The 25,560-nt window shown below is 44.4% G+C and overlaps 1 protein-coding gene across 1 annotated transcript in view; it reads right to left on the reverse strand.

Annotated features, from left to right (window-relative positions):
• Nucleotides 1-25,560, reverse strand: part of vat1 (vesicle amine transport 1) — a 33,504-nt gene that overhangs the window by 6,937 nt on the left and 1,007 nt on the right. The window contains exons 2-5 of the mRNA XM_069148603.1: nt 19,537-19,744; nt 6,958-7,128; nt 5,669-5,758; nt 2,800-3,041 (exon numbers count right to left, since the gene is read on the reverse strand). Coding sequence (XP_069004704.1) covers nt 2,800-3,041; nt 5,669-5,758; nt 6,958-7,128; nt 19,537-19,744 — 711 coding nt within the window. The remainder of the gene's footprint in view (nt 1-2,799; nt 3,042-5,668; nt 5,759-6,957; nt 7,129-19,536; nt 19,745-25,560) is intronic.

A 25,560-nucleotide genomic window follows, 5' to 3' on the forward strand; every position in this document is an offset into this window, starting at 1 on the left:
CATTTTTAACACGCCCATATATACAATAAAAAAACATTTTTAATCTTTCTTTTTTGTGTGCAAATGCAGTAGATGCATTAACCTTTTTCCAAACTTGTAGACTTTTTATAAAAATCCTTTTTTCTGCAGGTCAGCCAGCAAACACTGTGCAGGCAACCAGAAATGAAGGAAACTTTCACCATAAACGAAATGTTAATGAAAGACTTGTATAATTCAGACTGCTGAAGCCTCTGAACAACGAGTGCGGATTTCATCACTTACATTTAAAATTACTTTAAGAGGGGATTTCTTCACTGGCCAAAATAAACAAGACTACAAGAATAAACAAAATATGGCAAAGTACTTATGGGCATGTGAGTGTTGTTTAAAGATAGACGTGGAAACATGTGAAGCTATTCTTTAAAGATGCGTATTCATCAAGTGAGCCTCCATCACACGACATCGGGTTCAAATAGTAGAAATGTTAAAAGTGGTTAATCTGGTGTTTAATACAGAAGATCAGTCTGGAGTCAATATTTTATGAAAGAACTCAACCAAATATTTTTACTTTAGGGGTCAGACACTCTTGCGATGACAGCCCCCCAGAGTCGGCCCCCACCAAACCCCCCCGCACTGATGGATCGACCGACTAACTGCCTCTCCATCATCATGATGGGAGGAGAATCCCAGCCAGATCCGCCCCAACCCTCCTCCACTTGACCACTGAGCCCTGTCCACTGTCTGTTCCTGTCTCCATCACATCCCCCCCACACCCCCTCCCTCATCCTTCCTCCCTCCCTCCTTCCCTCCCTCCCTCCCTCCCTCCCTCCCTCCGTCCCTCCCTCCTCTCTCCAATCCCCCCGTATTTGTGCGAGGCAGGCAGACCATCTAACGACCAATACCACGGCAACAGGGCCATCTCCTAGCAACGTAAAGCCCGGCTGAAACGTGGCCCTGACGACTCAGACACATGGGGAAAGAGAGAGAGGGGGAGTGTGGGAGTTGGAAGTGGAGGGAGGGAGGGAGAGGAGAGGAGAGGAGGGGACCAACTGGTATTCCTCAGATGAAGAACATGTAAGGTGGTGGTGGTGGTGGTGGTGGTGGTGGGGGGGGGGGGGGGGGGGGGGGGTCCAGGAATTATAAGAATCATCTTCAACGTGAATGAAAGAAGTCCCAGTGAGCGTGAGTGACGAATCCATCCATCCACCCCCCCCCCCCCCCCCCCCATCACTCTCTCTGACAGCCTCCTTGGACGAAAGAGAGCGCTATTTGTGGCGACTGACATGACCGTTATCCTCGTGGGTATCAGTGCAGATGTAGATAATGAATCACGAGAAACCAGCAGAGAGAAAACAGAGGTGCTAATTTCCATGTATTGTTCAAGCATGTTTATCCATTCGTTGGAGAAAAAAATAAATAAAGAGGGGACAGTGGGGGAAGGGTTGTGATGAATGGGGTCAAGGCGTGGCATTTGTACTCGGGTCATAATAATCGATCAACTATTTGATTGCCCGACAGCTTTTTTTTTTTTTTTGTCTTTGATGCAACAACAAGCAGCGGCATCGTGTGTTCGCAGGCGTCAAACCAAAAAACTTTACTCGATGAGCCGCTCCGATGTGCCTTCTTCTCTCCTCTGTGCTTCCACACTCCTTCCATTTTTCTTTCTCATACATCAGGGCCCCTCCCTGAGACAGACGCGCACACTGACTAAAGGATGTCACCATAGCAACAAGAGAGGAAGAGCAAAAAAAAAAAAAAAAAGATACACTGCGAGGAGGGGAGAAGGAGAGAATACAGCGAGATAGAGAGAGACAGAGAGAGGGACTCAATAACCTATAGACAGAGAAAAAGAATCTGATATAAAGAGCGGACAGATGGAGAGGCAGATAAAGAGCGTCAGATGGCGGAGAAAGACAGCGGGTGTTTCTCTCTGGCTGCGGTCACGCCGCCAAAATACTGACCAGCTCTGACTCGGACAACAGAAGATGTCAGCCTCTGACTCTCCTCTTTTTCTATCTGTGTTTTTCACACCCCTCTCTATTCATGTCTGTTAGCAGTGTTGATTTTTGTCAGCAACAATCTGAGTCTGTCTGGCCGAGTGAGTTATGCTGGAAGTGACACAGTGCTTCTTGTGGACAAAACTTCGCCTGTTGAATGCGAGCCTTATTGAATCAGGGCCACACCCGTCTCCTGCAGATCACACTGGCAAACACATACACAGACACAGACCCACCTGGTATTCACTTTGTGAGCACATGGCCCGAAGAAATGCATGTAATTCAGGTATGAATGCACTTGTGTCACAGTGAATCATCTGTTCATTCAGGCTGAGGTGGACAGGGTTGGATTCAATCATACTAACAACCAGGGAAAATGGATCTTAAATCCAAATACAGATGCTGTTAGAGTTCGGATTCAGCCAGAAATGACATTAAAAGAAAAATAAGTGCAGTACAGATAAAGGATAAAAAAAAAAAATAATAATAAAAAAAAAGGTTTTCATTAATTGCGCCTGTAAAACTAGTCATGCCACTTGTAAATAAGGTGGATGATAAGCATATCCTCTTCTGTCCGTATATGTTTTATTATTATAGTGATATATTGCTGTATAGTAAGAGATATAAGAGATGAATATGTGTGTTTGTGGTTGAACTAAGCACTTTAAAGCTGGTTGCCTTTGGAAAAACAGTGTAGCAACATTATTATGCAAACAATATTTCAGCTCGACTTATGATGAATGTTACGAAAGAACAGAGACTGTGATCGACCGAGACATAATCCACACATTAAAGAAACGATAATTAACGGAGAGACACGAACCTGCTCAAGATGCCAGGTGGAGTCGATGCGGGGTTTGACTTTGCCCTGCTTGTAGAGAGCCAGGATGGTGTCCATGGCCTGGGTGATGAGCTCCGTCTCCCCGTCCAGGTACCCCAGGTGGAAGCCGCACACCGACTTGTTCCCCTGGATCAGGCTGAGCGTGTGGATGGAGAACTGGTGGTACCAGTTCTTGGCCACGGCGAGCAGGTTCTTCTTCTGGCCCGCCAGCATGTTGGCCGCACCTGACAGAGGAGGAAAGTGAAAAGGGCGCATAAGAGTTTGAATCCCAGTGGACAATGAATCCACTGATGTTTCTCAAAGTCTCCCAGCAGAAAAAAATAAATAAATCTGAATCAGATTTATAGCCGAGTAAATTTCAAATAAAAGGAATTTGTCTTGATGTCACGGGTGCAAAACAATCAGTAAATAAAAAGTAGGAGAAAAAAAATGAAGATAAAATTCAACTAACATGAAAGACAAGTGGTATATGAATTAAATTTCAAGATAAAGAATGAAGTAAGTACACAAATATGAGCACAGTATAAACAGTATGTTTAATGTAAATGTAATAAAACAGAATACTAATTAAGTGTGTTAATGTAATGCACCGTGTCAGATGTGTTGATTTCACAGATGTACAACATGAGATTATAGATTTCACACACTCTCAGTGTCAATAAGTGGGATAGAGTCGACATCAGGGGGGGTCCCGGACCTTGATTGATGAGACCAGCTGCTGTCAGGAAGAAAATGTTCTCGTGGTGTGATGTATTGACTGAGATAGACCTCAGCATCTTACCGGAGGGGAAGGGTTGAAAAAGTTTATGTCCGGGCTGAGAGGGAGGGGTCGGCCATAGTCTTTCCTGCTCGCATCAAAAACAAGCTATTTGAAAGATGTCATATCCAATTTCAAGACAATTATTAACATTATTTTGTCAAGTGGCTCGACTTGTTTGTTCTGGTTTGTTTGTTTGTTCCACCTCCACCTTCCACCCTAAAAACCCCTCTGTCCATCTCCGCTGTCACTGACACCACATCCCCTTCCTATCCCCCTCCATCTATTCTCTTCCTGCCTCCGTCCCTCTCTTGAGGGGGGGGGGGAGGGGGGAGGGGGGGGGGACAGGGAACACAAAGCGGGCTCTGAGAGAGGAGAGGGACCCGGCCTGCTACATTCAGACACATTCCAGGTTTCGTGCGGATAGAACGCCCCATTGTTCCACCACGCATATTTCTGATAAGCTGGAAGAGAAGCAGCCCCGGCACAGAGGGACCAGGGAGGGTGGGGTGGAGCTGGTGGGGAAGAGGAGGGGGGGGGGGTTCTGTAGGGGTGAGAGAGGGTGAATGGGTGAGGGTGGAGGGCACCATGCTGTGTAGTAGGTTTCTAAGCCACATGTAAAAGGCAAGGCCCTGTTCTCCGCGGATGCCGAACCCCGCCCACCGCATGTATGCTGCTTCCAGATTGGCATCGCAACAGAGCGAGCGTAAAGGGCTTCCCACGGATGAGCCGCAGCGCAGCGAGGACACGGACCTCCGCAGAGAGGCCACACTGCCCACCAGAAAGCCGCTTCACTCTGCAGCGAGTGTGAAACCCACAACTAACTTCATGATGTCTGCCGTGTTCATTTACGAGCTATCTCCCAGATTTTTTAAAACGAGTAGTTGAAAATGATTTTTTTTTTTTGCTATTCAAAAAAAACAATAATCCAAATTGCAGTGATATTCTGCAGTAATTGGAGAAACGTTCAAAAATCACGAGGGTGTAAAGTGACAATCAAACGCAGCTCTGACCAAAGATTCGTGAGGAGATAAAACTGTTTTAGAGCGTTGCAGGAAAAGTTGCAGCGGCGTGAACTGATCCGTCTCAGCTCGACTTCAACCAGCTGAATCTATCGCCTGCGACTCAGCTTCTAGTCACAAGTGGGCAGTTTTGGAAGGTAAGGCATGATAGTTAGTGGTTATTTTTGGCTTATTATGGAGCTGCTCTGGAAAAAGATGGGAGAAACTGTCTCAAGTTCATGACATAAATTAGCATTTAGCCTTCTGGGTATCCCACGGCAGCACCAATGAGCTGCTCCAACATTTTTGTTACATGTTTCTGCTGTTTCATCACTTTGAATAATGTTGTAAGTACATCATCATCATTGTCCATATTGACGTTTTGAGCTACTACAACGACGAAACAGCCTGAAAAGCCGACAATTAAAACCAAGGTACTGGCAACCATTGCTCAGAAGATGTTACACCATCTTGTCTCGTTGCTTTGGTGCAAACAGGCAGATTTCAGACCGTTGACTGGCAAATTGCAAGCAGTTGCAAGTTTCAAATCCTATATCTGCAAATTTTTGGATTTGAAAGGGCCCTGATATGTAGCTGACGCGTTCCAGTCAGGAATATGTTGATGGGCATGTCTGCCAAACGCTGCTCACTTGGGCAGGTACAACACTGGCCCGCCAACAAGCTTAATAAACCACACTGGGTTTTAGGCATCGAGGAAAGAAATTCTGGTAAATTAAAAAAAAACTGAAAATCAGGTGATGCTTGGTTGAAGAGTTTAATACAACCAAGGGGGAATGTGCTGCATGGCAAGACTTTGTTTATTTAATTATAAGAGGCCTGCTTGTGAAATTTTATGTGTGATTTTGGCACAGAAGATTGACTCCGAATCTTATTTTGTGTGGAAAACTGTAGTAAATTGAAATATTGGCGAGCCTTCTCCCAGGTTTAACCAAATTTGTTCTCTCATTTTCCCATTTTCCAAACAAACACATGGATGGCTGTTTCGCATCACTAAACATTCATACAGATCTGCCACTAGCAAACTACCGATTGACTCTCAAGGTAATGGGCCTTTTTATTTTTTATTACTTACCATAGGTAATAAGTTTCCCCATAGGCTTCAGCAGGTTGTAGGCCTTATGGGTGTCTGACCCTCCGAGAGGGTCCAGTATTATGTCCAGCCCTGGAGCAGAAGAGAGAAGAAGAAGGGGACAGTTATCGCTGAGTGTGAATTCAGAGACAGCCGCCTGCCAAGTCTCTTCGGCAGCCCCCCCCTCTGCATGCCAGAGTTCACTTGGAGTAGTGAGCGGAGCCAAGTTGTGTCATGTTTACACCAAGACGTATTCCAAGAGAGGAGAGTAGGAGGAGGTGCTCTGAGACCCTACTTGTTTTATCTTTTTTTCCACTGATAAGATGAAGAGGGATGAAATGTCTCTCCGTCACTGTTCATTCCATTCCTTGAGTGGACGGAATAACAACCCCACCTCTGAACAGATGGTGAGGCACGGCAACCTAACGACCAAGGTTTTCTTTTGTGGCTTATTAATGTCCGTGTAGGCTCAAGGCTTAATGATGCTCCTGCACGCCAGAGGGGACTCCTCAAATTGGGCTGCCCCTCCTCGCTCCGTTAAACCCCGGTTCTATTGATTGTGGGAGGCTCGCAGCGGGACTCTGCCTCGACCGCGGCACAGGCGAATTGACAGAGAGCCAAAGACGGAGCGAAAAGGTAGCGAGCGGGGCCGCGCATTGATCCGGGCTTCTAATTAGATACATTCTGTCTAAAGTGTCAGCTCTCGCTCTCGTCCTATCTGTCTCTGTGATGTCTATCTGTCTCGCTCCACGCTACAGAGGAACAGAGACGGGTCGGAGCGGGGGGGACGATGAAATGAGCCTCCGGCAGAACAGTCTCCGTCCTTCTAGGAAGGCGCCAGCAGGCGAGAGGAGCAACAGGAGCCGGACGTTGTTGTTGTTTTTTTTTTTTTTTGTGCCCCTCTTAGTGAGTTCATCTACATAATACTGTGTGGCTGCGTGATTGGTGACAGAGAGGATCCAAATGGTCGCTGAAATGAGTTTGCTGTCAGTCTAGTGGACATAGCAGCCAGCTCTGCCGAGGAAAAACAAAAGTGTATGAAAATGTATCACTGTCTGCAGTTTGTTCAACACTCATCAACAAAGGCTCAGCCACACAGTATTGCTTTGTGCCAGCGGGAATACAACGATCTGGACTATTTGTCTTGACGAAACAATCCGACTGGAGAACGTGCCCATTACTAGAAAACATTACAACATTTGTGGGGCCATTTATTTAATACTATTTACAATCCCTGTTCATGCAGATTCCAAATTTAGATGCTTCATCAGTGCAGATGGCTGATTTCTCACCTTTCGGACTGATCTTGCGGACTTCCTCCACATAGTCCTTGGTGCGATAGTCGATGGCGTGCGTGACCCCGCCCTCGCTGATGGTCTCGTGTTTGCTGGCCGATGCGGTGCCGAACACGGTCACATCCTTCACCGTCTTGCACAGCTGAGTGGCCGCAATGCCCACACCACCTGAAGGAGGACGAGAAGGGTCATCATGTAGATGTTTTCATGAATTCTAGTGCAGCATCGGAAATGACTACGATTGTTCAAAGGCGACGCGAAACGCAGCTTACCAGAAGCACTAAAGAATTCCCACTTTACACGTATGTTTCTATGGCAGGTAAATGTGATTTTCATTATTTATTGTCCCAAACAAGCAAGTCAATAACAGGGTGGATATGTTTTGCTCAGGGGTATGTATGCAGTGCATTAAACATAATCACATTACTCCAGTTGGCCTGCGGAGAACACACACAGATGCACAAACACACGTCGAACTCTGGAGAAAGTCACCATTGTTGCTCGAGTGACACGTCAAATTCTTTTATTCAAGACAACCTGCCGAAAATTCCACGGGACAAAGAAAATGTAGCTGAACTATGTGTTTTTGTTAGGAAAGGAGAGCTGGATGATATTCTATCGCAAATGACATAAACACAGCTCCTTGTGAGCATGCCAGTTGAAAAACAAAACGTGCTGCATCGTCCAAGACTTTAAAGACAAAGTAAATGTTTCGGATATCTGTGTTTTTGTTCGCTGTTTATTTTTTTTCATGTGTGTACATGGTTGTGGCAAATGCCTCAGCCAATGTTTGCAAAGGCAGCCAGCACAAGGAGTAATAGGTTACTGATAAGCAGTGGTTTGTTTGAAATGGAGGCTGACTTGAGGACTTGAACTGAAAAGCATCCATAAAGGTCATTCATGCTCGACCGAGTAAAAGAGTACATCTTATCTGATACGGCAGAATCAAGCAACACAAAAGCAGCACGTGCATTTAAAAAAAAAAAAAAAAAAAAAGTCAATTTTTAATGGCACAGCTGGGTTGACAGATCGCTGGACAGCTTTTGAGCACATGAAGGATTTGCTTGCGTGCAAAGCCACCTAAACCCAAACATTCAGTCAGATAGTCACAAAGACAGGAAGAGAGGAACTCGCACGAGAAGGCCGCGATTAGACTTGTGCAAGAATAACGAAATAGGATGATTTTTTTTTTCATTAATTATCTTTATATACCGGGAACAAACACACACAGGAGACATGTTTTGCAACAGGTTGCTATCGATATTAAGTTGGATTGATCATCTTTGTATCTGTTGCAAAGAGACAATGTTGTGCATGAGATGACACAAACGCGCCGTTGGTCCCTTCATTTAAAGACAAAAACTGATTCTGATCCTGTGAACCAACACACTTTCATCCTGGCAGTTTGTCTCTGAGTCTGCTCTGTCAGATAAACACAGCAGTGACACTTGCCAAAAAAAATTAACTAAGATCTAATGATTAGATTAGAAATGATCTCTAACCAGACTATCTCTGCATGGGGATAAAAATAAAATAAAAAAAAAAGGTTCTTTTATTTCTGTGATTTAAGTGAGACCCAGATGTAATTACACTAAAGAAAGAGCCCAAATCATTTCAATGCGACCCCTTTACAAACCTTAATTTCAGCGCAAAGACCAGAAATAATTTCTGTTGTGAGAGTTTGAGTCCGTGTGAGATGAATCGACCACTCGAATCCCGCCTGTTTACACACCGAGGGTGGAAACGATGAGAAAACAAAATCAAGGCCGTTGCTGTTGGATGTGAGCGCTGTCGCGGCTGCGTTACAACAGCACCATCTCTCCTTGTCCTCAGCAAGAAACCAAGTTTGTGTTGCCAAGGAAACCTCGGCCAAATTGCTGGCGATGACTGAGCAAAGGGAGCCATTTTGTTTCATTGACTGCTTTCCCTTCGGGCATGTAAGAGTCATTTAATGGCAATAACAAGTTTGTCATAAATTGACAGCCCGGGTCATATCCAGCTCTGCGTAACCGTCAAACATTGCACAGGAAGCTACCTGTCAGCATTTTTTATTTTCAATGTAATATATGCATCCTGCAAACACTACAAGCAAATGTGTGTCTCTTTGCTTTTGACACATGAGTTTTACACGAGCAGCAGTTCATGCGAGGTGGATGGGAACCGAGTGAAAAGGTGTTAAACATGCATTGTCTGAGTGGGAGGTTTAAGAGCTGCTCTTACTAAATGGCACAGTCACGCAGTAGCAACCCTCACATGCAGGTGTTAGATAGTGTTCAGCGGGAAGATGCATCCATTAATCCCACATACTTACAGTACTCATATATTAATATTTAACTAGCGCTGCTGCCACAAACTCAGTAATTCCCCCTTCTGTTGTGCAGCTTTGAAGAAAACAGCTGCAGGAATCAATCGATATTTTTATTGTAAGATATTATTTGCAGAGAGTTACTTATTTTATATTATTAGATAGTACTCTTTGGGTGGGGAAAAAAAAAAAAGTGTTTTTATTCAAAGTGATAATGAGGCCAGAGAGGAAGAAGGTACTTGTTTCTGAATCCCATGAGAACAAACTCCTGATCTCCCATCATAAGACTGCTAAGCTGTGCTAAGAACCCCCCCCCCTCCACACACACACACACACACACACACACACACACACACACACACACACACACACACACACACACACACACACACATCCATACATATACACGTCACAAAGAAGAGCCGCTAATCTTTACAAATATGCAAAGATTAAAATATTAACCCTTTATTGCTTTTGTTTTTGTCTTTCCCTGATTTCCTGAGTGTGATTTACGACGAGCCACAGACACTCATCCATTACTCAGGGGAGAGAAAGCAAATTATGCGAATTCTTGCAGCTAATTGCATTTGTTCTCCCCGAGATTCAGTTGAATTGTTTACACTTAGAAATTAGGGAATTGTCAAAAAGCATCCACCTATCTACGTTGTTTTCCTCTCTCTCTCTCTCTCTCTCTCTGAGGAAGCTGGATACACAGGAGGGTTTTTGTCTTTCCCTGAATCCTTACATTCTCGCATCTTGGCACAAATTGCACTTGGCTGCCGTAACATGACTGTTAGGAGCGAAGAAGGAATTTTTCCCCAAAACACAGAGGAATCCAGACTTGACACTGAGGCCACTATTATTGCTCCACACCCAGAGTTCAACAGCAGGGCCGGGTGGGAACATCAGAAATGTTTTACAGATTTCTATAAACAAAAACTGAGAACAGGATGGATACCGTATCAGCCTCGTCTTTAATAATACATCTCTGAATCGTCTTTAAAGTTACGTCCTTATCAGCAGCGTGTGTTTCTTGCCTGAGTAAAGATGATCTCACACCGGAGCATTACTCAACTGAATGATCTCAGGTGTTAGCCGGGGGACGGATGGTGACCATATGGTTGCTGTCGACACCAGAAGACGACTGGTCCCATGTCTCTGAGCTCCGCGTTGTTATTTTTTTTCTGTGATTTCTTCTGCATTTATTTTGTACATTTCCTCAAGGACTGGTGTCTGTCCAAACCTATGATTATAGTGTGGCTGACGAAGAATGAAATACAAACGTGGACCCAGGCATCACTTTAAAAAAAATAATATATATATATATATATATATTTTTTTTTTACCCGTGGCAGCGTTACAACCTCAACATGCTTTAACCAAATAAATGAATATTTTATTGCTCCTCGTTACAACTCTATAACAGCTCAGATGTGAGTCCTGTAACGGCGACTGGAGCTGCGGTTGGCTGTTTGTGAATGTGTGCTCTTGAGATATTACACTGCATTATGTAACCTTGGTGAGGTTTTTTTTGGGATGCCTGTGTGTGTGTGTGTGTGTGTGTGTGTGTGTGTGTGTGTGTGTGTGTGTGTGTGTGTGTGTGTGCGTGTGCGTGTGTGAGTGCACACATTGTGAGCTTGGAGAGGAGTTTAATATGCTCTCTCTGCACAGAGGAAACCCATTTTTTAGTTACTGGGTGAGTGAAATTAAAAACAATCTCCTTGTGTGAAGTGGTCTCTGTTATTTTCTGAGTATTCTCACACTGCACACAGAAAATGATGCATCTGCATGTACAGACGCGGCATATATTTCTAACAAAAGCCACTCTCTTTCCTGCCGTAAACCTGGTTGCAGAAGGAAACACAAGCTGCTGCACACTCATCCTGTTATGCCACACACACACACACACACACACACACTAACAGGTGTCCTGACAGAGGTTTCACATACACCTGTGACTGTACGTGGTGGTTGGGGAGGCGGGGGTGAAGATGGGGTCATTTGTCAACGGCTGCAGCAACGAGAGCGTGAGCGAGCGATGTGATTGGCGGGTTAGGTTGGAGGTTGCCCTGGTTTCCCTCTCCTATCAGTGCAGCTGATCTGCCGCCGGCAACGCCGGGCCCGGGGAACGCAGAGACGGTTCAACCGCGCGGCCTCAGACTCCCGCTCAGTGGTCAGAGTGAATTAACATTCTCCAAACTAGGGTAAGACCTCCAGAGCAGACAGACTGGAAGGAGAGGAGAAGGGAGAGGAAATCATTTTCAAGGCTTCTATCATGTCTTCCAGGAACAGCAGATCTCTTAAAGCGCGAGATGTAAGTACACACGAGCTAATGCTTAAACAGCGATCGACTTTGTTAGCTGGTAAATAATGAATGAAAGCAATAATCTCTGAGGGAGTCCTGGGAGAAACACAGAAACACAGAAATAGGAATGTTTTCCGCAATCATCCGACCGCCAAAACATTTTTCGTGGCTTGTCATTCTTTCGATCCCAGCTGCAATCAACTCTGCGCTCATACGCCCCGAGGCCATGCCTGCAGGTTTGACAGCAGTCATGAAGCTCTACACCAGGATGGGGCTCTCGTTCATCAAACCCAAGAGATCCAGCCACCTGTTCCGCTCGCTGTAAAGCATTTAGAGTACATTTACACGACTCTTTTCTTCAGATCGTCGCACATACGTTTCAAGTCATCAACATCCCGAACAAACACGGCGAATTATTTTGTACATCCAAGTTCTACAAGTTAAAATCCTTTCCATGTTCTGCAGAGAGAATCAGCTCAAGCAGCACAAACTATGACAACTGTGTACTTTCTTTAAAAGTCACAGGAAAATAAAGTTGAAGGGAAAAGCCTGAGAGAATAAAAAGGTCAAGAAACATTCCGTCACATATTTTGTCGTTCATACGGGCAAAAGTAAGTCGAAGTAAAACTCAGTGGATTGAATTATTCAGCGCTCAAATTTTGGATGAACTGTGGCGTTTTTCTTTTTTCAGCTCAAAGCATCCTGAAAAAATGGATTTATAAGAAACAAAGATAAAACAACTAAAACTAATGCCCAAAACATAAATCTATGGTACTGTCTTATTAAATTACCCTGGAGAGTGTCTCATTTTGATGCTGAAATATTGAAAAACTGAGGATTAAAAGGAAACTTTCAAACAGTAAAAACATGACTCCCAGAACCAGCGGCTCGGCTCCGCGGATTACAACTAACAAGGAATTAACTCCTCAGCTGTGACTGCTGTCACCCTTCACTCGAAAGGTTGTATTTCACCCGCATGCAGCAGCTGGAAGCCTCTCACTTCGAGTCCTGGGAGTTAATCCTCGATGTAACCTGGTGTAACTCTATCTTACTCTCGGACTCTGCAGAAATCGGCAGCTGCGAGAAGTAAAGCCACCGTAATTAGTTGGTGGGACAAAAATTAAATCTAACACGCAAAACCTCAAACACTGGAGCTTTATGAGAGGAGATGATTGATAGCATGTGTCGCTCGGTAGACCAGAGCCCCTCGCAGGGCTGTCAGGTACTCTGTACAGTTTGGGGAAGATCCAGTTGGAATCCGGGCGGGTCCGGTGCCAAAAATGTCATAAAAAAGTGTTGACATGCCGGGGTCTCAAAGCCCTGAAACAAAAAAATCACCAGAAAGAAATGGATGACACACACACACACACACACACACACACACACACACACACACACACACACACACACACACACACACACACACACACACCACCTAATTCATATTAATCCTTCCCCATCTGCAACACAATGCGTGACACTTACTGCCGGGCCTCAGTCACTCGAAAGCTCATAAATAAAACAGATCTTAGACGTCATCATTGGAAGCGGCGGAGCCCCATATGTATGCAGGAATGTGATGTATGGGTGTGGTGGTGGAGGGCGGGGGGGGGGGACGACTGGCAAGGGTTCATAAACACTAGGACCGGTTCAGGGAGAGGTCAGAGGAAAGGCAGTTGGCCAGGCACAGTGGAAGACCCACGAGATGCATCCAAAATGTCAGTGAACCCCCCCACCCCCCTGCCCCCTCCACACACACACACACACACACACACCCAAACCCTCTGGGAGAAACAAAAGAGAAAACGTGCACACGCCCCCCTCCCGATGACGAGGACGAGAGCGCGGATGTAGCGAGGTCATGCGGAGGGAGCGGAGGTTACGGAGGGCCGGAGGGGGAGGAGGACAACGGAGGATGCAGATGTGCGGTGCGGTGGAGAAACGAGAGGCACGAAGGGAGGAAATACAACAAGCTATTGTTTGGAGAGAGAGGACAGGAGCGGACCCACGAGAGAGGCAGCTGAGGACTGCTCACCACAGTTTGTACACATGTCGAGGCACGGCTGACTGGTTAGAGTCTAAAACAGCAGTCGGACTGTTCTTCACCACCTGACCCTGACGGGTAAAGGTCACCCGACTTAGGAGGAAGTGAGCCTCTTGGTCTTGATGTGACGTTACCTGGAAACGGGGAACAATGGAGAGGCAGAAAGGCGAGCGAGTGACTACCCATCATCCCTTCGTCAACGGTTCAACAGGTTGTTGGCCACGTGGAGCTGTCGTTGACGTTTTACATCAGCGAGACCAATAAAGCGCATCATCGCCGTGTATTCGATGTCGTCAGATGCCGAGTTCTGTTCTTGTTTCTGTCGTTAGTTTCTCTTCTTTTGCATGTGTTCAAGAGGAAGACTGACAGCGCGCCTGTGTCTGAACCGACAACCAGTCAGCTTCGAATAAAATCTGGAAACACAACAAAACAAAACAAAAATCCATCGAGCAAAACCTTTAAAGCTCACACTTTGCATGAGTTTTGTTTCATCTGTTCGGGGGTTGCGTGCCAGACTATTTCTTGGCAGGGACCAGAAACTTCCTGGATTCTCTGCTGATTATCTACATTAAACCAACTTATCTAGCTGCTGCTGTATTTTCATTTTTTACTGCGCAGATCTTCTTTTCTAACTCTAAAGCACCGAAATGTATAACGTAATGTTATATATCGTGTTTTTTGTATTAACTTAAAGTTGTAACTGTGGCTCCATATTGTAAATCCGCAAGTGCCACTTCTGTTCGCTCGGCACATAAAGCAGCTTTTTCCTGGTTGTCAAACCAGGAAGAGGAATCACTCTTTTGTCACTCTCCAAGTTTCCCCTTTCTTTTTTTACTTTATTGAAGGATATTTCAGTCAGACAACTCATGTTTGAAATGCTTTTTTGGCATCATCGGCTTACTCATTCCCCGCAGATGTGACCACAGAGAGATGTTGGGGAATGATGAGCAGATATCTTAAGGCCCGGGTGGTGGAGGGGCAGTAGAAACATGTGGCAGCGCTGACGCAGTTTTGTTGAGATGGGAAATGTATGCAGCTTAAATAGTGCTCCAAATTGGGTGGTTGCGTATATTCGACGATGATGGGAGTACGAGACATGTCACATGATGCAGAGCGGGGTTGCCTGAACTCGCCGGCGCAGATTCATTAGTGGATGTTCTTCAAATTAAGGTTCATAAAGGGTGTTGTTCATGTCGTAAGGCTAGAAAACTAAGTTGACTTTCTCTTTTGAAGGCGCTGAAGGTGATATCATTGGCTCATCATTACATTTTCTAATCAATTTAGAACGAGGTATCTGTTTCACTGTGAGGTCTGGGGGCTTCGGGGAGACAGAAATCTAAAAGTAATTGAAAGGAGTCTGATTATTTTCCACAAGCGATTAAATAAAGTGGATTAAGTTCGTATTATGAGAATAAACAGGTCAGCCATGACAGAGGTCAGCAGCAGATGAACCCCCCCGAGGCATTTGCTAAAAAGACAGACTTATGAAAAGATTTATGACTGCAAAAGAAGAAAATGACTCATCAGTTATAACTAAAAGCTGTTCATTAAAGTCTTCATTAAAAAACAAAAAAAACAAATGCTAGTTTAAATCATAATTACCACCATACCCTGTGACTAGGGGTGAAAAACGAATCACTGTCTGTTCCACTGCCGTGCAAATAGACCCAGTTAATCTCATGTAAAAGCTCGCTATTTTATCTTTGCTCAACATAAACTGATGCAGCAGGAATGCAGCGTTACGCAGGCACGTCTGGCTCACAACATTACTGCTGTTTAGTTGGATACACGACTTATCCTCATAATCGTCGGTCTTCAGACAGTCTAATGAGGTGAAGTAAAGCCATTTAACCACCTATGTGATTCTGAGTGTGGTTAAACAGGGTGTTCACCGAAGCTGTGGTCCAGGTGGAGTCGTAACAGAGAACTTAATTATTGTTTCGTAACTGAAATACAAAGAATTCACATTATTTTGATGTATTACCAGGAGTTCTATTTTGACTCCAAATAGTTGTTTAAAGGAGGTTAAACCTTGGAAAAACGCTTAAAGTGAAAGACGGAATTTTGGAATTTGAACTGTGAAATGTGTGGTCATCATTTAATGCATTACAGACACATTTGTGATTTTCCAATGGGTTAGTCTGGCGTAATCTCAAAGTAGGCGCCATAAATAAGAGCATCTCACAAAGGATGGATAATAACTTAAGGGGTTAGGAAATCACTGATAGGAAGCAGAAACAAAAAAAGAATTAAAACTGCAAGCAGTGATCTGCGTGCGGGCAGTGATCTGCGGGCAGTGATCTGCAGGCCCTCGCACGCTGCACGTCGGGGATCCAGCGGGCCGAGGGCCGCCGGCTCCCCGACATGCGGCACGCGAGGGTCCGCATGTTCCCCCTTGCAGTTTACATTTTTTTTTCTCGATCTCGTTCCTTATTGTTCTTTAAAAAGAAATTGCCTTTTTTTTTGTCGGCTTTAACATCTTCAAAAACTCATGAAAGTTGGTGCCTGACGCAAGTATCGTGAGGTACGGGGAAGTAACAGACTTATTTTAGCCAAGACAATGATCTTTTTCCATATCTAACCACGCGGTTTTGGTGCCTAAACATAAGGTAGCTCGCGCGTATGTCTAAGACGTCAGCAGTGCTTTGTTAGTCGGTCACATGGACGCAGGGCAACAGGAAAAAATAGTCCAAAAATAACATTTCACAATTTTAGCACCGTTATTGTGTAACCAACGCGTTTTGTGCATTGGACCAAAGTAGTTAAAACACAATTTGATGTGAGGCTGGGTTGTTGAGTTTTGAGTTTTTCACAACTCAAACATGTGATCTGAGGATGGACCGTGAGGAGCAAACGTTGCTTCATTTTAAGACAGAGTGGGAACCAAACCTTTAGATTCTGTTACTGCGGTACGGAGGGACAACAAATGGTTATTTTCAGTAGCAACTTATTTTGTGTCGGCTATGTTAAAATATGGTGCCGGAATAAATTTAGTAAGACATGTATGCAACCCTGGCTGCAATTTCCTTCACAATATTAACATGGTATCAGACTTGAAAGGACAGCACAGATAGGCCCAGACACAATCACTATCCCCCCCCCCCCCCCATCTCTCTCTTACCTCGTCACGGGAGATACCTTTGATCTCTCTAATCGGAATACATCAGGAAAAAATGTTGACAGACTCAAGGGTGAGACCCCTCCCTCACCCCACCACACACACACACACACACACACACACACACACACACACACACACACACACACACACATACACACTCAGCATCCAGCAGCATGTGAGCCGTGCAGCCCCACCATGCAGGGAGACGATGTTGAAAGGAAAATTCTGCACTTTTTATGTGGATGTCCAATCAGCGTTGATTAGAAATGTAGTCAATTAAGGCAATAAATTCCTCATTGAATTCTCAATGTCTTTGTTGTTCTTTTGGCACCAGCGCCGCCATTTGAGGTGCACAGCGATGTAGCTGGTGGCTGCAAGAACTAGGCAGCCGAAACGAAGCCTCGTCCTCTTCACACGCACTGCAACCAGCTACATTTCCAACAGCAAAAACGGCAGCCGAAAAATCGGACGGCGACATTTTACAGTGTTGCGTCTGATCTCAAATATTCAGCCATATTTATTTGAGAAAAACAGCCAAAAAAATGCAGCAGAGGGAGGCCGATGCTGTGGCTGCATTAGCAGCGCAAGAGACCCGCAGGGACCATCTCGAAACTGAGCTGCCGACGGCAAACAGCGACCGGTGCTACCTTCACTCAAACTGCGTCTCGATGCCAGAAACTGGGTCATTCTGCAGCAATGAATTTAACAATAAACTACAATAAACAACTAAAAACCAGCACGGCTGAGAGGGCAGATGGCCACTGAGGGACTATTTTTTGGCATATCACGCTTTGTTTAGGCCAACAAAGTGAGTGAAAAGTAATACATGTAATACAATAATATAGCTGCTAACGTTTACAGTATTTGATATGTACTAGTAGTTTCCTAATGAACATCACCCTCTTTTCTGTCATTTGTGGAATGTGCTACAAAAATAGAGACAGGGGAGTTGGGGGATAGACATTAGAGGCTTCTCGTACAATGCATCCTGGGACATGTAGGCACAGTTCTGCAAGCAGAAAAACTCAAGATTTCTTGGTCAATCCAGCAAGCACTGAGGAATTTTATTGATTCAATTAGAAACATTTACCATCAGGACATCCATGTAAAAAGAGGCAGATTTTTCCTTTCAGAGATGGATGCGCTTATCTCACACCCTGCTGCTATCAACATGATGTATGATAATTATTTACACATGCAAGAAGACAAGACTGTTCAGCAAATGTTTTTGTCAGAGCCTCAGCAATGTGCTTTTACAATCCTGATGTCCGGACAGCTGGTGAGCTGAGACTGGCACCCCGCCCTGAGAAACCAGAGACGCCGCCTCGACCAAACCGGCAGGGAAAACGTTGCCTCTCACACCACACTTCCACAGCATTCCTCCTATAGCGAACATGCTCTGAGGTTCCCGCAACGTGTTCTTCACAGGGCTGAGTGACATCGCCCGGAGGATATGATGATGAACGACAAACATTTGGGATTCCTCTGCAGACCACCAGTCCCACAACTATGAGCCTCTTAGCTATCACTCAGCTCTACAGTTTGATGTTAATCCTACAAATTCACTCATTTCCAGCGTAACTGTGTTATCGTCAAGGGAGACATCCACCTGGGCTTGAAGCCTCCCAAAGCTCTTTTTTTTTTTTTTTTGTCACCCAGAGAGAAAACAGGCTCCAGGTTTCATTATATACTCACTCCTCTGAGCCATCGACACCCACACACTGTCCCAAATGTAGAGAGGGATACCTCTCCGGTTCCCTCCGCACAGTGAAAGCGGGGATGGGAGGGAAAGTGAGAGCTGTGCACCAGCAGATAGCGAGAGACAAAGAGGCAGAGAACAATTTCTTTTTGGCTGATGCTCTCCTGTTCTCTCCAGCTGGCCCGGTTGTGTAAATACAGCAGAAAATCAAATGCTCTGAGGCTCGCTGCATCACACCCCAAAGCAGGTGCTTTTTACTCCCTCTGTCCCCATCGTTCTCCCACCCACTCGCTCTGAACCTTTGACCCCTCACTGCAGGTGGCAGGTGCTCCACTCTCGATGCAGTCCGACGGAGAGCCAAACACCGAGCCATATCTCATATGAAGAGTGGACCTTCTCCAACTGCCATAATTCATACGAAAAAAGAAATACAGAAACAGGAGGTGCAGAGAAGGAAGACGTGTAGCACAGAAAACCTTCAAGGGCGTTTCCTGATGCCATAACATGAGTCATGTATCTTTGTATTGGTTTTTTTTGCAGAGAATTTAAAAATGATTTTTTTTTTTTAATTTCTCAACTCAAGAGGTTGGTGTTATAACGCTAAATTCAGCTGTTGGTAGAGTTCAACTGATTAATTGGAGTTTTCAGGATTACAACATTTATTTTAGGGCTTCAAAAAATGTACAGTTAATCTGTTGATCATTTTGCAAAAATATCAACCGGCAGCAGAGTAAAATGACTTGTTTTCTTCTTTACCAAAATATATTGAGTTCATTGTCATTAAAGACTAAGGGAACCAGAAAATATTCCCACTTAAGAAGCTTGAATCAAAGAATTTTTTTTCATCAAAAAACAACTCAAAACAATAGTTGGGAATTAATAATTGAACTTGTAGAGGAATACATAAAAGCAATCAAAGCCACAGTGAATGAAATATTAATCCATTTGTACCAAATCTCACCATCATATGAAATTAATTACTTTTCACGGATCCATTCACAACCGAAAACAGAAAGCCAGAGGACCGTGTGCTCCCGCTGCGCACGCGTGCTGTGTTGTTCTTTTCTATGTGTGTGCACTCTACTCTTTCCTCCCTTCGTACCTGCGGCGGCGTGGACGAGGACATTCTGGTTGGGCCGCAGGTTGCCAAAGTCAAACAGCATCATGTAGGCGGTGATGTAGTTGACGGGGAGGGCTGCTGCCTCCTCGAAGCTCATCCCCTCTGGGATGAGGAAGGTGTGGCTTGCTGGCGCCACGGCCACCTCCTGCCACAGCCCGAAGCGGTTGAGCACCATCACCTTATCACCGACCTGGAACAAAGAGCGAAGGAAGACATGAGCTTCAAAAAAGAATTGTATAACGAATAGCTCCCAGTTTGTACTCAGTGTAACTGCAACAGAAACTAATGTGCCCCAATACATAACTCTCAACCAGCGGTACTTTCAATCCAGGAACTACAGTACAACGGCAGTTATTGGGGTTACAGGCATAGATAGTTCAGTAGCTCACATATTTTTATGCAAAAAAGTATTTTATTTTATGAGAAATTTATACACATATTGAATAATGTAACTATAACATGTGAACACCAAGTTGTGACCAAGATTGCATGAAAAATGATTTAGAAATTAGAAGCAAAGAGAAACTACTGGAATAGTTAAGATCACCTTAAAGATCAACGAAATATTTCAAAGACACTAGTACAAATAACCGAAACATTGAGAATTCACTGGATGAAAAAAATATTGCAACATCCACTATTAAATTGGAACAGGAATATTAATGTCATAAATAATTGAATGACATCCCGTGGTGTCGATGAAGAGTTTCTTGAGTTCGTCCCTTGAGGCTGCGTCTGACACATCAGGCTGGAAGGTTGTGAGCTGATGAGCTAATGTTTTTTGGAAGAGCAGCAACCTATCTGATTCTTTTACTTCCAAACAGTTGAAATTCATACGGAGCTCATTACACTGAAGCTGCACGTATTGCCAAATCGAGAGTAAAACTTGGCTTTCTATTATTATTTCTGTCTGTGGGTCAAAATTAAAGCAAATTTCTGCATTACTTTAACTGAACGATTCGTTTCTTCCGATGAACAGGATTCACTGCTGGAGCTGAAGCTCTTGGTTTCTTTGGTGCAGTCTGAATGATGTAGCAGGAACTGTAAAAGTGAGATTTATTGCTTTGCTTACAACAACAGCAGACACTCGAACGTGCAAACAAACTCGTCCACCAAACCTCAAAGTGTTTTAAAGAAGCACCCTGCAAGCGTGCAAGCACGCGAGGAAAGAAACCAACAGCAGATTAAGAGTCGTAACAAAAGCTGCATCGACTTTATGGAGAGAAATAGTCAAGCAGGAGAAGAATTAGGACAGAAAAGGAAGTAAATCAATAATCAGGATTAACGCCAAAATATGAGAGCTGTTCCCCAACCTGCAGTGGTCAGCTGTTTGCAGATTGGGCCCGCTTGATTATTGATCAGCTTTGAAAATCAAGTTACATCAAAGAGGAAAAGTCTCAAAAGCAACGAGGAAGTAATTTCTGCTAATGTGCTCCATCTGGACTGTATATTCAGCTGAAGTTTCACTTTTTTGGAAATGTCAGAATTGCCCCAAATATGACACAATATGTGATTATCATTTCATCTTTCAGGACGTGCTGCATCTCTCGACCACCGCCTTGTCCTCTGTTACCCTCAAACTCTCCTTATCAAAGCAGGATCCTTCGATTCACAACTGTCTCTTTCCAGAAAAATAAGCCACGATATAGACCCCCCCCCCCCCCCAAGCCCTAACTAACCAATCAGGAGAAGCCACTCGAGGGACACAGGAAACAGAGACGACTGCAGCATTATAACTCTCTTCCTGTTTTCTTCCTCCCCCTTATCCACAGCTCTCCCTCCCACCCTGTTTCCATTCTCCTCACTTTTTTCTCTTCCCTTCTTTCTCTTTCACTTCCTGACTCCTTTTCCTCTTACAACTTTAGAACGTCTACACCCCCCCCCCCTTCCCCCGTCTCATCCTGTCTGTGTCCTCGTCTTCTCCTCCATCTTTCATCCCTGTTGCTTCATCCTCCGCCGTCTCGTTCTGTCTTTACTATCCTCTTTCTTCTCTCCCCTGGTGAGGAGTGTCCCGTATCCCCTCTTGCTCATCAGTGAGACAGGACAATGGGACCCATCTTCTCCCCTGGCTTCCCTCCACTCATCAGAGTCCCTGCCAGATTCTTCCCCATGGCTGAGCATAAGACAAGCTCTCTCCTCCTGGGAACAAACCCTCTCCACCCGGGCCTCTCTAATGGTCTGGAGGGAGCAGTGCGCCTCGCTGTCTATCCACTCCAATTAGAGAGATCTCCTTCTCTCTATTTCCCTTTTCATAGCCTCATCTTTCTGTCTGAGGCCAAGTCATTTGTTTTATTTCAAACTACACTTTCACTTTTTCACCATGGGCTACTTTCCCTTTTGCGTCTCTTTTGTTATTCATGCCGACGAGCTCTCGCGGATCTCCACCTCTTTCCTTTGTCTTTGCCGTTGGGAGTCTTCAAACTCATCAACCTCACTGGTTTAATTGGGGGTACAGTGTGGGTACAAATCGATACGCGGGGGAGTTCAGGCTTTTACAGGAAACAAACATGACTCACGCATTCAAACGCATCTGCAGCTATTCTTCTGTGCCCATATAAAGCATGTGAGTTACTGTCAGTCACACAGAGGCTGGGTAGGAACATTCAAGGCCAAGTGAACAAGCCTTGTGACACTTCTGTTACAACATCTTCACAATGTGACAGAAAAAGAAAAAAGAAAATCACACACACAGGCGCTTCTTGCATTTCCTTTTCTCAGCCTTCACACTGGATCAAATACAAGTAAAGTCACAGCCGGGGTCAGGAGTGCGGGGGCACCGAAACAAAGACACTTCCAGTGAGCTGTACATGAATGGACTTAATCAGATGGTGATTTAATTTTTGGGGTATGTGGAGCTCCAAGTCAGCTGCTCTGTGGCTTGGAGCTGTGATGATCTCAGCAAAAAATGATCAGGTTATAAAAAAAAAAAAAAAAAAAAAAAAAAAAAAAAGCTTGAACAGAATTTGTGATGCAGAGTTCCTGAGTCAGGTTGAGGTAAAAGATGAAGGTTAAATATACCAACACCCACATAGCTCACACGGCTGCTGTAAACATGATTAAAAGGAAATATCTCTGTGGGGGTCGGCGTAGGTGTTATTGTGCCTTAACATGGTTCCTGTGATGTTAGCATAAAGGCCACGCCCAGCTCCCACATCTGTGACAGCAGGGCCTACATGCTGCCTATTGAACTGCATCTCTGATTATGTAAATTAGCACACCATGCCAACAAAGTAGGATTATCTTTTTTCATGGTGTAGCAGCTGGATTAATAAATTCCTCTCTTTTTAGTTTTTGAAAATACCAGAACTTAAGGAAAGAATCCCACTGGGCAAGCTTGAGGGGAAAATACAAAACAGAAAGAGAAAAATTTTCTTATTTTAACCCACCAGGGAAGGGGAGGGAGAGGGGAGAAGGGGAGGAGGGGAGGGCAGCAAGATAGAGGGATTCATGGATAGTCCAGTGGTCAAAGGAAGAATCAGGAGATTATTAAGAGAAAGAATTAAGCTGTAGTGTAGATAGAGAGCAAGAGGGACTGATGAAGGAAATACCAGACTGACAATGTGGGACAGAGGGAGGTAATTGAGAACATATGGGTCAGATCCTGCCAAAACTCACGCAGGGAGCGCATATATATGTATAAGAAAGAAAAAAAAAGGCACGCCATGTGAAAAAAAAAGTGCTGATGTTTGGCGTCGGGGGAGTTTCGGTGTGATTTGTGATATTTCCGCTCTCCCCTCACTTACTCACTGTTACACTTTCCCCCTCTGAGGTCATTTGGGGTAAGTTCGCTGTAGTATCGCTTCACCAGTGTCTCCTGAAGGACCGCTTGCTTTGCAACAGTCATTGATATAGAATACGAGTCAGGCAGTCGAGAATAAATTTACAGAAGCCGAAGACAGGAGGAAAGGAGTTTTAATCACGGAGAATATGTCGGGCTCGGTATTGTTTGATCCCATAATTACAATTTCAATACAGATATTTTTCATATCTGACAAGAATATATGAATATGTTTTCAAACATACAGGATATTATTCTTATCATAAATATGAAATATAACTACAGCATCTTAAATGCATCAGATTAGAGAACATAATGTTCAGTAGTACATCAAAATGTCAGAGGGTTTAAATAAAAATCAATCACAATATACAGCCACCAACGTCTGTATTATCTTATTAAAAAGGCATTGTGTGTTCATAGATCTTTGTGTGCACTATATGGGGGGACAAACGTTCAGACACACCCACTATTGTACATCTTTGTGAGCATATGTGTGTGTGAGAGAGAGATAGGCAGACAGATTGAGCAGCAGTGAGTGATGAGGCTCCCAAAAAATTCTGTGCAACAGGGTCAGCACATTCCCTCCCAGTTGAAGCTGCCAAAAGATCTCCGAGATCTCAATCCATTAGAAGGATTGGCTCTTAATTCTATAAGCTGAAGGCTGCAAAGGGGGATGTGGGAGTGTGATGACAAGCTGTGTGTTTGTGTGTGTGTGGTTTGTGACCTTTAAATCCAATCAACATTACTGACAATGAGGAAAGAAGCAATAAAGTATTCAAGAAACACAAAGGTCTCCGCCTTCTGCGATGCAGGGCTGCTGTTACCTGACCCATCACCAATCATTTCATTAATCGTACTCCTGTTAGCCTGCAGAGATTCCTCCTCCATCTATGGATCTACACTCCGCTGACACATGTGCCACTCCCAGCCAGATGCACTCATTCTGCTCCTGCATGTGATCAGCGTGGTGTGATATCAACTGATGTGGGGGAAATGTTACAACAAACAGCGTGAGTCATCATTGGCTGGTGTGTAACATTTTGGGTTTTGTCGTTTAATTACCTTTCTAAGGCGTTACCGTGGTGATGCCAAGCGGCCAGGAGACAGACATATAGGCCTGTGACTCATCATGCAATGTGAAAAAGATAACCCTCTTGCAACACTAAAGAAAGGTCTTTTATGAAGGTTCTTTAATTGGCTTCATTGTCTGAGAGATCAACGGTCTCAACTTCAACCATAATGGCTGTAAATATTTTCTGAATGCAACAAAGGCGATGCGTTATCTGTTGATAAAGAAAGCGAGAGATCCCATTCCTCACACCACGCTGTCTGTCGCGTCGCGCCTCGCCCTTTCCATTCGGTGCGTTTTGTGCGCCACCGTCGCTCCCGGTAACAAAAGGCGTCGGTGACTCCGGTCTCCTTCACCGGTGTCAAGTTATATTAATAACTGGGACATCTTTCCTCAGTTTTCAAAATAAAAGTCCAGTCACAATTAACATTTTGCATGCAAAGTAGCGAAAGTAGGGATCAGTGGCATCTTGTATATCATACAAAAAAAACAAAACGTTTTGCAGGTTCATTCAGGGTTAACAGAAGCAAGATACAACTGCACGCCAGCAGTTTTAACAATTACATCCGGTCTCTTGCGCAACATTTTGTCATCGAAATGATTTATTGTACTCTTGTGCATGCTGGTTTTCATATCATGCATACATTTTCATTTTCGCTTCTTTTGTCTCTATAACAACCCAAAGTAAACGCTAAGGGGCGTGATCACAGCTTTAATTTTGAAGGAACAACCATTTAATTTCCGGTCTTGACGTATCCCATCACTGGTTAACTTGACGCAGCGCTCCACACCTTGGCGCACATCAAAGCGCACTACAGCGTGGGTGCAGCAATAATGTAGGGCATGCAACTGATTTGCAGGCGTTTATTTAAGATTTAAACTTACAGCACACATGTTTCGTGAGCTCTGAACAGAGAATTAATCTCCATCTCTGCAACTATCCTGAACTTGGAAGTTGCTCAATCTAGTGCGCACCGGCAGCGCAGTTTGAAAAGCAGGGAGACAAGAGGGGCGACGCCTGCTGCTGGCTGCATTGTACTCAACTTGTGTCATTTACTCACTTTTGTCTTTTTCTACAGTGATAAAATAAAACATAAACACACGAACAGGCTTCATTGGTTTCAACTTTTAGACAACAAGTGATGTCTCCTTTATG

This window comes from Embiotoca jacksoni, unplaced genomic scaffold (genome assembly GCF_022577435.1).
Source record: "Embiotoca jacksoni isolate LCO1_2020_lvr unplaced genomic scaffold, fEmbJac1.0.p SCAF_15, whole genome shotgun sequence".
In the NCBI taxonomy this organism is placed as follows: domain Eukaryota; kingdom Metazoa; phylum Chordata; class Actinopteri; family Embiotocidae; genus Embiotoca; species Embiotoca jacksoni.